This window comes from Thamnophis sirtalis, unplaced genomic scaffold (assembly GCF_051295495.1).
Source record: "Thamnophis sirtalis isolate CommonGarterSnake01/CBP01778 unplaced genomic scaffold, rThaSir2_p1.2 scaffold_10, whole genome shotgun sequence".
In the NCBI taxonomy this organism is placed as follows: Eukaryota; Metazoa; Chordata; class Lepidosauria; order Squamata; family Natricidae; genus Thamnophis; species Thamnophis sirtalis.
The window spans coordinates 59,438,877-59,451,193 of record NW_028261390.1 but is presented as its reverse complement, the minus strand read 5'-3'; the positions used below and the strand labels follow the sequence as shown (position 1 = coordinate 59,451,193).

At 36.2% G+C, this 12,317-nt stretch overlaps 1 protein-coding gene across 1 annotated transcript in view; it reads left to right on the top strand.

The window, feature by feature from the left end:
- Positions 1-12,317, top strand: part of SPOCK3 (SPARC (osteonectin), cwcv and kazal like domains proteoglycan 3) — a 139,592-nt gene that overhangs the window by 112,763 nt on the left and 14,512 nt on the right. The window contains exon 7 of the mRNA XM_087724689.1: positions 6,657-6,773. Within this exon, the coding sequence (XP_087580815.1) occupies positions 6,657-6,773 (117 nt within the window). The remainder of the gene's footprint in view (positions 1-6,656; positions 6,774-12,317) is intronic.

Genomic DNA, 12,317 nt, shown 5'->3' with positions numbered 1-12,317 from the left:
ATGAATTTTGTAAGCAGTATAGATTAACGATACAGATATTAGGGAAAATACCTGATGTTAGTCTAAGATACAAGTGATAAGAGAAACACAGATGATGATTTCACAGTTCTTTTCAGCTAAAAATAATGCAGCTGATAATTACAGCCACTTTAATCAAATAATAGTATTTTATTATTAATAATAATAATACAATTTATGGCTGTATGGATTGCTTCTTAGCATTTCATGTCCACTTTTAAAAAAAGTCCTTGTAGATATGACACTAAAATAGCTTTAAAAATTATCTCAATGGGCAATATTATAAATTGTTGGAAAACATGTTTATAATATGATAGCTTTACTGACAGTAATAGGTTTATTTAAAAGTGAAGCTATAATTCACTACGTAATATAGAGTACATTGTCTTCCTGATAGGACCTTCCATAATACTAAGAACTGGTTTATGTATATATGAGTCAAAAGTTAAAAATTGGTATCTTCATATTCACTGTGTATAAAGTTTTGATTATTTGTCATGGTGAAAATTGATTTAATAATTTTTCCCTACTGATTTTCTATTAGCTGTGTTGCCAGATATAAATGCCAGCTATGGAATTGGAAAGAATCTATATATGGCTGTTGAATATTAATACAAGATATAAAAGCATAAACAAAACATATCATTTTATTAAAACTATAAAACTATATTAGCAGTAAAATCCATGGTATATTTCTATTCGTGACGATTCTTTAGTTTGGTTTTCCTAATGCAAATAATTATAGTTAAAGGACATATAGATTAAGTGCTGGAATGATTTTGAGTCTTCTAGTAGTGTTTTATAAGCAATTTTCTTTTTCCTGCAAGTCAGTCTTGACTTCTGGGAGTTGCCTAGACTAGTCCTTTTATTTTTTGGCAAATTTTTCGGAAGAAGTTTGATATTGCTTTCTTCCTGAGGTTGAGAGATAGTGATTCGTCCAAAATAAACTAACTATCTTTGTGCCTAAAGGAGGACTAGAACTCACAAGTTTCTAGCCTGATGCCATAGCCATTTCATCAAATTTGTTCTCTTGCATAGTAGTCTTTCAAAATTGTCTATAAAATATATAGTGATAAGACCATATATAAACCAGGACCACTCCATCCTCTGTGACAATGTAGGTGATCAGATCAAAAATAATACGATTCACATAAGACACATACATCATAGAGATACAGACAACCCACCCACTCCTTTACACACACAATGATGAGCAAAGCATGCTATTTAAGTGTTTTGCTTTTCCACTTAGGTGACTACCAGCATTTTACAAGAAACAGAGAAGAATCCTAGGTATGTGAAAAAGCACAAATTAGTAAAAGGGATTGATAAAAGAACAATGTTGAACAATACAAAACAAATCCAGCCTTCACCACAAACCATATGTACAGTTATAATGAAAGCATAACTATAATTTCTATGGGCTGTTAACCACAAAGGATAAAGGAATACAAAAGAAATACTAAAGAGAGGTTTTGTCAAATTTAAATATTTCAAGTGAAATATTTAATGTAAAGCAGCCAATTCAAAACAAAAGGCTGCAATATTTAAAATGAGAACTGTTACGTCCTCCCGACGCAGCCGGCAGCCGCCGTCAGAGCCCGAAGCAGCTGATTGGCTCTGACGCAGCTGCTGGCCAATTGCGCGCCGCTGATTGGGTGCTCGCCTGACAGCTGTCAAGTATAAATAGCTGTCAGGCGGGCTAGGTTCTCAGTTCGCAACCTGTTCCTAAGTTGTACTAGTTCAATAAAATTGAGTTCCGTTTACCTCAGACTGCGAGTGCGAGTCTTTAAAAAGAACAAAGGCAGAAAACAAAAACTAGTAACTATAAAGGAAAGAACAGAAGAGACAGGAAGGCACCTAAGAGAAATGACACACCTTAAGCTAGAAATAGATAAATATATAATATATAAATCAGGGTCTTAGAAGTGTACCAGTTTCTTCCCAATGCCTTCCTTCTCCTATCAGCTTCCACCACTGGTATTAATTCAATCCACTGAAAGAAGCACAAATTTTAAGATAAACATCTCTCCCGGCCCAAAGGAAAAAAACACCTGTTCTTAATAAATAAATATCTCAGATCTATCTTAACCTGTCAGTTCTCCATGCTGTAAAACTTGATATAATTCTGTAGTTTTTGATGACAGAATGAGGCATGCTTGACAACAGCGTGGAGACAATTTGATCAAATCCGTCTACTGGGTATCTAATTTAATTGAAAACATCTTAAAATTTCTGCTACATTAGTCATGGAAAGAATGCCTTGATGTGACATTAATTTAAAGTAGTAAAAACCCTGTACTTCCCTGCTATTTCAGCAGTATTTATATAAATTATCTCATAACATGGAATGATTAGTGTATAAAACTCAAATAGTTAAGGAGCAAATCATATGGCTTTTATTTGCAATTTCAATTGTGTTCTGTTCTAATAAAACAGAAAGCATTTATTTGTTTTTAAAAAAGAAAGAAAGAAGGCTGTCTATGTGATGACCTAGGGCGTGGCATAGCAATAGAAGTTAGACTTATATACCGCTTCATATGGCTTTCAGCCCTCTCTAAGCGGTTTACAGAGTCAGCATATTGCCCCCACAGTCTGAGTCCTCATTTCACCCACCTCGGAAGGATGGAAGGCTGAGTCAACCTTGAGCTGGTGAGATTAGAACCGCTGAACTGCAGATAACAGTCAGCTGAAGTGGCCTGCAGTACTGCACCCTAACCACTGCGCCACCTCGGCTCTTCTCATGAAAGCAACACAACCAGAGAACAGGTCTAACTCCCCTTTATTGCTCCAGCTGTACCCCCAAACGTTCCCACATTCACTACAAGTCCTGGAGCAAAGCTCTCACATGTACTTTTAGAAGCCTCTGGCTGCAAATAGTCCAGTAAGCCAGGTTAACCAAACAGCAACCAGGGCCTGCAGTTCAATAAACCAGATTAGCTAAACAGTAACCAGGGCAACGGGTTTAGCAAATTGGCAAGCCCCACAAGACAGTACAGCAATCTCCAGTCTTTGGCAAGTGCACATGAGGCTTCATAGATTCAACACTTGTTTCTGACAAAAGGCTCTCCCACCAGCACCTCCTTATATCTCAGTCCCCAGGTGTGCCTTGTGAAAGGGGGCGGGCACTTTCCTTCCTCATAGCCAGATCAATCTGATCTCGCCATCTCTCTTCCCTCCTTGCTCTTGGATCAGAAGGGGGTGGTCCTTGCTCTTCCCCTGAGCTCTCCCTGTCTGAAGGGCTTCCTAATTCAGAAAAGCCTTGCCTGGGCTGACTCTGCCCTTCCTCAGTTTCCTCCAAGGCCAATGGAGCTGGCCTTTCCATTTCCATCAATTCTTGTTCCAGTTCATCTTCCCCCGCAGATTCAGACTCTGAAGGAGGCATGGCACCTATAATAGAAAATGTTACAACACATGGAGGCTAGGTTAAAATTCTTTGTAAAAGCATTTTCTTACATTTCTTTTCTTAAATTTCTGATGCTTGATGTTCATCAGTTTCAAATCATTATTCTGTGGAGATTCAGAAATGATTCACTCTTCAAGAACAATTCTATTTCATTTGTATAGTTGGGCTCTGAAAACTATTATTCTTGCCCTCAGGATGCAATTATATGTTTTCTGCTCTTTTGTTAATAGTATGTATAGAATGCTATAGAATTGTTCTGTGTAGAATTTTGCTAGATTATTTGAAAACTAGAAGAGCTGTAAGTGTTGAACAGAATCACTTAAAGACATGCTTTCTGTTTAAGGTAAATGTTCTTTCAGCTATTATGACTTATAGAAATCTAAAATTCTGTATCTACTCCACGCCGAACTTTTTTTGAGATGATATTCATGTTTTTGATTTGAAGCATCTTATATTATTCAAGTGAAATGGCTGATCTTATAACCTGCAATGCTTTGTTAGATGTATATTTTACATGAGAAATGTTAGACATTTTTCCATACATGAGTCCATAGTATGAAATAATACAATTAGATGTTGCATTGAAAATTAAAGCAATGAAGGAAAATATACAATTCCAAAAATTCAGACTCAAATCAGTATATTTCTGTATATTCAAATGCCAACTCCAAATTGCAGCATTTTTTTTAATGTGAAATCAAATTCAGCAGTTGGTTCCATTTTGCGTTTACACATTATGAAAATAATTTACAGGACATGTATGAAGATTCCCCCCATACTTGTTAAATATGTGGTTTTTATGTACCTCGTCATCACCTCATTGAGCCGAGGTGGCGCAGTGGTTAGGGTGCAGTACTGCAGCCCACTTCAGCTGACTGTTATCTGCAGTTCAGCGGTTCTAATCTCACTGGCTCAAGGTTGACTCAGCCTTCCATCTTCCGAGGTGGGTGAAATGAGGATCCAGACTGTGCGGGCATATGGGGGCAATATGCTGACTCTGTAAACCGCTTAGAGAGGGCTGAAAGCCCTATGAAGCGGTATATAAGTCTAACTGCTATTGCTATTGCTATTCTAAGGGACACGGTGGCTCAGTGGCTAAGATGCTGAACTTGTCGATCAGAAAAGTCAGTAGTTCAGCAGTTTGAATCTTTAGCATCGCGTAATGGAGTGAGCTCCCATTACTTGTCCCAGCTTCTGCCAACCTAGCAATCCGAAAGTGTGTAAAAAATGCAAGTAGAAAAATAATAGAAAAAAATGCATTAAAGATTCATCTGCCAACCTCTTGGTTCAAATATAAGTCTGAATTACCTCATCAATGCAGACCAATATGTACCATATAATTCAAGGAGCATGTCTCCATGAGTATAAAAAGATCTTTCATTTTAAGGAGGAAACTCTGTCATTTAAAGCACCTAGTTAGATGTAATCCTTAGTAAACTGCAAGCTCAACCCGGCATTCTGGCAGTAGCAGAGTCCAAGAACAACTGAATTATTTAATATCACATATTTAGCTATCGCTATAATTAGGCAATGTGGAGCCAGTAGTGTCAATATGGTTTTTCTCTTAAATAGTTTAGTCATCTAATCTATTCCTAAAATTATTCCTAACTTTCAGTTTTGCCTTGTTTGCTATCCACATATGCAGCCTTAGTCAGTTGCTCTGTACATTCAATATAATTTTGTTTTTCACTTCATCTTCTTCCTGTGTCCATCACATCTAAAACAAAACAGTAGGATGTTATAGAACTGGAGGACGAGAGTATTGCCGTAGTATCTCCTTCCAAATTAAGCTGCTCCTAATTGTTTTAGTATGTGCATTTTTCTTTTGTTCGTTTGGGAGGAATAGATTAAAAAATATATATCCTTTGAAGTATTAGGAGGTTTGTGTTACCCGTAATCTGAATATGATTTTACCAATTTTGTTCAATACTCTTTAGCAAATGGTTAACTACTAAGCACTCTGACAGCAGCAGAAACTTAGCTAGAACTAATAGGAAGAAAACACAGTTCTGTAATGGTCAGTAGTTTCTTGATAGATCCGTTAATTTATTATTATAATTTATAAAGTATTTCTTGTATGTGGTAAATGTAGAATATTCTAAAATATTCCTAAAGGGCCAGCAACAGCCTATGCTGCGCCCTGATTGGCTGGAACGCAGCATAGCCTGTTGCTAGCCAGCTAACGCTTCCTGATTGGCCGAGATACTGCGTCAGCAGTTGCTGGACAGTACTCGGCTCCCTATTGGTTCCCTCGTTTACAAATTCCATATAAATACCTTGGCACGGTTCCTGTTCATTTGAATCGCTGTCATCTGTTCCTTTTCTTCTACAATAAACCTCTGTTGTTGAAGTCCTGGCTCTCGCGTCTTCCATCCGCCTTCAATCCACAAAAGTAAAAACATAGAAACTCTTTGTTATATATTATTCTAGCTTTCAAATTATAAAAATGTTGTATTGTGGTTAATACATCAATATCATATCTTCGTTTATTGATAATGTTTCAAATACACAAGGGATCACCAAGGTGGAAACCTATTAAGATACGTATTAGACCTCCTTTGATTTATCACGATTTCTGCAGTACCTGCGTGTAGAACAGTTAATTTATATTGTTTGTATTATTATGTCAGAACCAACTATAATCAGAGACGCATAATACTTTTGCTCAGAGATTTTGAAAGTTTCATAACTATAGATCTTGGATGGAAAATTTTGGGAAATACGATATATATCTGAAAATAATATTTAGTTTAAATAGTATATTTTAATCTCTTTTTCATAAAACTTGAGTTTCATTGAAATCAATTCGAGAGTTTGATAGACAAAAAGAGTTTTCTATCACATAGCACATAGTAAAATTGGTGAATTCACTGCCAGTGCTTGTAATCAATGGCCTTGAGCTTTCCAATTATATCCAGTTGGCCACTGTGTGACATGGAAATTTGAATGAGATAGAAAACTAGGCAGATTCAATAAAGCTTATGGTTTCTTATGGTTTTATTTTGTAATTTTAAAGGATTATAAATAATTTATAAAGGAATAATTGCAAATAAAACTTTTCAAAGGCCTTATGTAAATTACATTTTTTTTAAAAATACATAGAGAAAGGAAAAAGGAATAGAAGTCATAACAAAACGATTTCCTGTAGCTACTTTACATTTATTTACAATATGAAAGATTTAATTTTTAGGCAGCCTGTGGAGATTAAAGAACTTTTTATTTTGCTTTTCAGCGTGTGGCGACTTGGAGTTCAGAGAAGTTGCAAGTAGATTGCGAGACTGGTTCAAGGCACTTCACGAAAGTGGAATTCAGAAGAGAGCTAGACCTTTGCAAAGGCCCGAAAGAAGCAGTAAGCACTTAACAATCTTTATAGTATTATGTCTTTGGAAGGATTTCTGATTTATAAGGGATTTTAATTGTCATTAAGCTTCCAACTTTATTTCCTAAACACTTTCTAGGAACCCTCTGATAAATTCATGTTCTTAAAATGTTGCCCTGTAGATAATAGAAGCAAGTGTATGTATTAGCAGGAACAATATGCACCTAGATTTATCAACAAATTCTGCACACTTATAAATGTGATTAATTAATTAATTATTTGCTAGGTCATTTCAACCTAGTATATAGCACTCGGATTACAATATTATTAATTAATTAATGTCTGTCTGTCTGTCAAAGCAGCATGTCTATTAAACCTAAATGGGATTGTATGTATTTATGTACAGTATGTATGTATGTATGTATGTACGTACGTATGTATGTTTATGCATATTGTACACGTGCATAAAATAGGAATGAGATTTTACATATGATAAGTTTATAGATTTTACAGTACATAACATGGAAATGGGATTTTTCAAAAGCATAATTGTTTATATTTTACAAAAAAGAACTCTGCGGGGACAACTTCCAAATTTTAGAGTACGGAATTATATTAGATAGAATTGATTTCACAGATGAATGTTGCTTTTCTCTCAGGCAGCAGTGCTGGATAGAACTGGACTGAAGTGGCAGATAGGTAATCAATAGCATATGGTAGCATACACCTGTTAAATGATGCTGTCATAACAGAGAAACAAAGCAGAAAATGAGCAGAATTTGTAGTTATTTCCAGGCTGTGTTTATGAGATTATGAACAGTGAAGTGCTTGACAGTGGTTTCCTATTGAGGAAATTGGGAAGCATTATTAGGAAGCCTACAGAGAAAACCTCCTTAGCAGAGTTTGCAAGCATTAAAACTGGACTCTTCAATAACCCAAGCCAGTTCCTGTCTGTTGTTTAATAGATACCAGTTGTTAACTGCTTTCCTTGTTATTTTTTTAAATATTCTGAATATTTGTTCATATCAGTTTAATTTCAGGTTCTTGTTATAAATTCTATTATTTTAACTGTGTTATTTCTTTGTGGGATTTCAATGGTGCATATATAATTTATACATTGTATTATAATTCAGCAGTATTGGCAGTAGTAGTGAGGTGAGTACACACAGCATTCAGGTTTCTATTATTCGATAGGCAGGAAAGGGAATATTTGAACATGATATCAAGCAGTAGAGTTGATCTGACTATTTCTCTAATTTCTGTTCCAAGCTTATTTATTTATTTTTATTAAGAAAATATATCCATCTGCCCAATTCACTCTTAGTGCTGCGTACAAGGATAAAACAAAATGAAGGAACTAAGCTGTCTTCATATCTCTCACTATTTAAAAATAACTATGACCTTTTTTAAAACAAATCATATTATATAGACTAAGTTTCAAAGCAATGTTTTGATTCAGCCCCTTTCATGGCTGCATTGTAATAGTGAAGAAGTTGGTTCAATAATGGCCTGAGTTCTAATGTTGAGAATGTAGACTCCCCCTCCCCCCCAAATTTTCATCCAAATTGTGATGAATCATGGATAAGGAACTAAACTCTCCACAAAGAAACAACAATCCAATCCAATATTATTCCAAGAAAGCCAAGTGGATATTTACAACCATTACAGTGTAGATATCATACTGGAAAACGATCTTCCAGATCAGAAGGCATTTAGTTTAAAGAACTTTAGGGGAAGAGCGGAAGGCAAATCTGCTCTTTATTATTGAATATAATAAAAACTAAAACTTCTTGCATTTTTACTGATTATCTGAATCTAAAATTGAAGTTATGCTAAGTGAGGAAAAACAATGTACTATTGTTATGAACTAACTGTTGGTCATTCAGTGTTAGACCAATAATACACAACACCCATTTGTTGCATCGCTGAAAATCTGCTATTTTCTTGGCATCATCTTCGTTATCTGGATTCCAAGCAGTTACATCCGGTGGATTCTGTACAGCATCCCATAAACCTTCCCTACGCAGAAGTAGACTGCATTTCATAGACCAGGAAACATAGTTTGTTCCATCCAACAGGGTTATCATCGATAGGCTTGTTGAGTGGTCGCTCGCCATCTTCTCCAGGATAGTAACAATCACTACAATAAACAGCTGTCTGTATACGGTATTGCGTATCAACACCAACTCTTCTTAGCTACGTCTGGTACACTCTGGGCCCATAACCAGTGTTAGGTTAGCTCCCGTTGGGAGAGCGAGTACGTTCAGCGAAGCGTTGTTAGAGTTGTGTGGAGAATACACAAACCAGCATAGTTGTGTGGAGAATACACAAACCAGCATACAGAGACACTGCAGTTTAAATAGACTTTTACTTTTGTGGAAATAGAGGTATCAGAGTCCATCAAACAGTCCAAGTCATACACGGATAAGACAGTCAGTCATCAATGTCTTTCAGTTAAAGGATAATCCAAATAACATAGTCCAGTATCATATAATCAGTTCAGTAGACAAAATTTGCTAGCGGTTGCAAAACTTACAATAGCTCACGGCACTCAGATCAAATCTGCCCAGCATCTAACGAACAGAGAGCTAACAGTCATTCTGGCTCCCTCTTATGGCCGATTGAGGAAAACAGCAACCAATCACATTTTACAGTATGGCTTAAAGAAACAGGTACAACATTGTTACATGATTTATATATTGCCAACCCAACCGTTAGAATTATATTCCTAACAACTATGAAAACCATTTTTATCGAAAACAAGCTTTATCAATGTTGATCATTCCAAATATTGATTAGGTATATATACAATTTATTATTATTTTGGAAATTTTAAAAACAAATATACAACAACCCCAATGCTCAGTAACTGGAAAGTCTCCACATTAGTTGAGTTTTCACAAGCTAGCAACTTCTCTGATTCCAGGAAGACAACAAATTCATATATTTTGAATTTTTCTTTTTTGGATATGTGTATATGATGAAATTCCTTTTTACTTCTTTGTTATAACTGGTTTTCTCTGATTTAGAAAAGCCTTTGTAAAGTTTGATGATATTTTACATAATGTAGATATCCTTTCTTCGGCTCATCTCTATTTGTGTTTTTTTCCTGCTAAGTTTCTGTACCCTTGACTTAGTATTATGTATGGTTTTGTAATACGTTGTGAGCTTCTAAGTATCTATCTATTGCAGCAGAAAAATCTCAGTCTACAGTGCATCATATCACCATGAAAGTATCCTTTTTGAAACATGACAAGTTGATCCCAGCCTAATGAAAATCAGCCACCATGTAGCTAGTTATGATACTTTTTTTCACCCAAATTTCAAATACATTTTGGTTTAAATGTAGCCATTTTTTCCCTGACAAAAATAAGAGCTTCACAGGTGCATGTCTTAATTATTGTTCTTTAATGTTTATTTTAATCCTTAATCACAGGCTATAAACAGTGCTGAGTAGCTAATCATTTTGTCTCTGGCAGAAATGGGAGGCTGAGCATACGACAAGTGGTTTTCTTAAAGCTATATAACATTTTGTTACTATTCTGAGAACTGAATCAAGTCCTTTCGTGTTCATAGCAGTTAGACTTATATACCGCTTCATAGAGCTTTCAGCCCTCTCTAAGCGGTTTACAGAGTCAGCAAATTGCCCCCACAGTCTGGGTCCTCATTTCACCCACCTCGGAAGAATGGAAGGCTGAGTCAACCTTGAGCCGGTGAGATTTGAACCGCCAAACTGCAGATAGCAGTCAGCTGAAGTGGCCTGCAGTACTGCAGTCTAACCACTGCACCACCTCGGCTCATGTGCTTAACACCTGTCACATGCTGTGGCTATGACAGTGATCAGGGCATCAGAATTTTATTCATAGACTAGCTGATAACCCAGCGTAGCCCAGGTATGTATTTATCCCAATCAGGTATTAGAGGTAGCCCTCTTGTGGAGTACTGTAAAGCTGTTACCATGGCAACTCCACTATGCTGTACAGTAGAAGCCATTTTAAGGCACAACAGACTGTATCTTAACAGAAATTGAATCCAAAATGTACATTATTATTGTCAAAAGTACTGTGATATGACACTATAGATATAATTCAGTCCTTTTCATTTCAATGGCCAAGGTGTTCCGGAGTCAGAGGTGGGTTCCTACCAGTTCGCACCTATTCAGTAGAACTGGTTCGTCAAATCTACCGAAACGGTTAGAAGAGGTTCCACTAGTGGACCCAGAAAGCAGGCCACATCTACAGAAGAGGTTCCAAAATTTTTTGAAACCCACCACTGTCCTGAGTTATGCTGGAATACACACACACCAAAGGGTGTTAGGGGTGTCTTACCCACATAGTATTTGTTTCCAGAGAGTAAATCATCTGTGTATCAGGTTTGGTTGAAATTGTTCAAGGCACTCCAGAGTTATGCTGGAACACACACACACACAGTCACACACACACACACGTAAAATTTTCTTCAATTCATCAGCTACTAAATCCTCTGCTGCTCTCTCTGCTCATCAGTATTTAATGTCAGATTCTTTTCTCAAAGTCCCATTGGGACTTAATCATTCCAGATTATCAATATCTGGAAACAATATACACTTCTTGACTAAATTGTAAGTCGTTCAGATTCTGGCTGTTGATTGTAAATGGAGAAAGTGTGGTTCAAAATTTGTTAATACAAAATAAGGTCATGATTTTGCTCAGTTGCTGTAAACTAGCAAATGTCTTTTTAAAAAATCTTTAGTTTTTGGCTTTGAAAAGAAAGGATAAAGAAGCAGAGTCACCTATTTATTATGAATGCAACTTTGGGGTTTAACATCATCCTTGTAGATAAAAAAAAGAATACAGGTAGTCCTCGACTTACAACAGTTCATTTAGTGACCGTTTGAAGTTACAATGGCACTGAAAAAAGCGACTTATGACCATTTTTTAAATGTATCACACTTGCAAAATCCCCGTGATCACACAATCAAAATTTGGATGCTTGGCAAATGGTTCATATTAGCAACAGAAATTTTGGGCTCAGTTGTGATTGTAGTCAAAGACTTCATGTATCTGTGGTCAAATTTTAGTTTTATTATAATGCATTAAAATTGCTAATAGTGGGAATGTCAAGGCCTAAAACATGCAAAGGTATTCATAGTAATATTTGGAAAGTTGCATTTTGTGTGAAAGAAATGAAACTGAACAAAATGAAATTAATAGGTTGCTATATATATATAAATAGCAACCTATTAATTTCATTGGTAAGTATAAGTATATATCCCTTATTTATAAAGTAAGGGACGTGGTGGCTAAGTGGCTAAGATATGGAGCTTGTCGATCAGAAAGATCGGCAGTTCAGCAGTCTGAATCCCTAGCACAGCGTAATGGAATGAGCTCCCATTACTTATCCCAGCTTCTGCCAACCTAGCAGTTCGAAAGCATGTAAAAATGCAAATAGAAAAATAGGGACCACTTTGGTGGGAAGGTAACAGCGTTCCATGTGTATTCGGTGTTTAGTCATACTGGCCATATGACCACAGAGATGTCTTCGGATAGCGCTGGCTCTTCGGCTTAGAAACGGAGATAAGCACCGCCCCCTAGA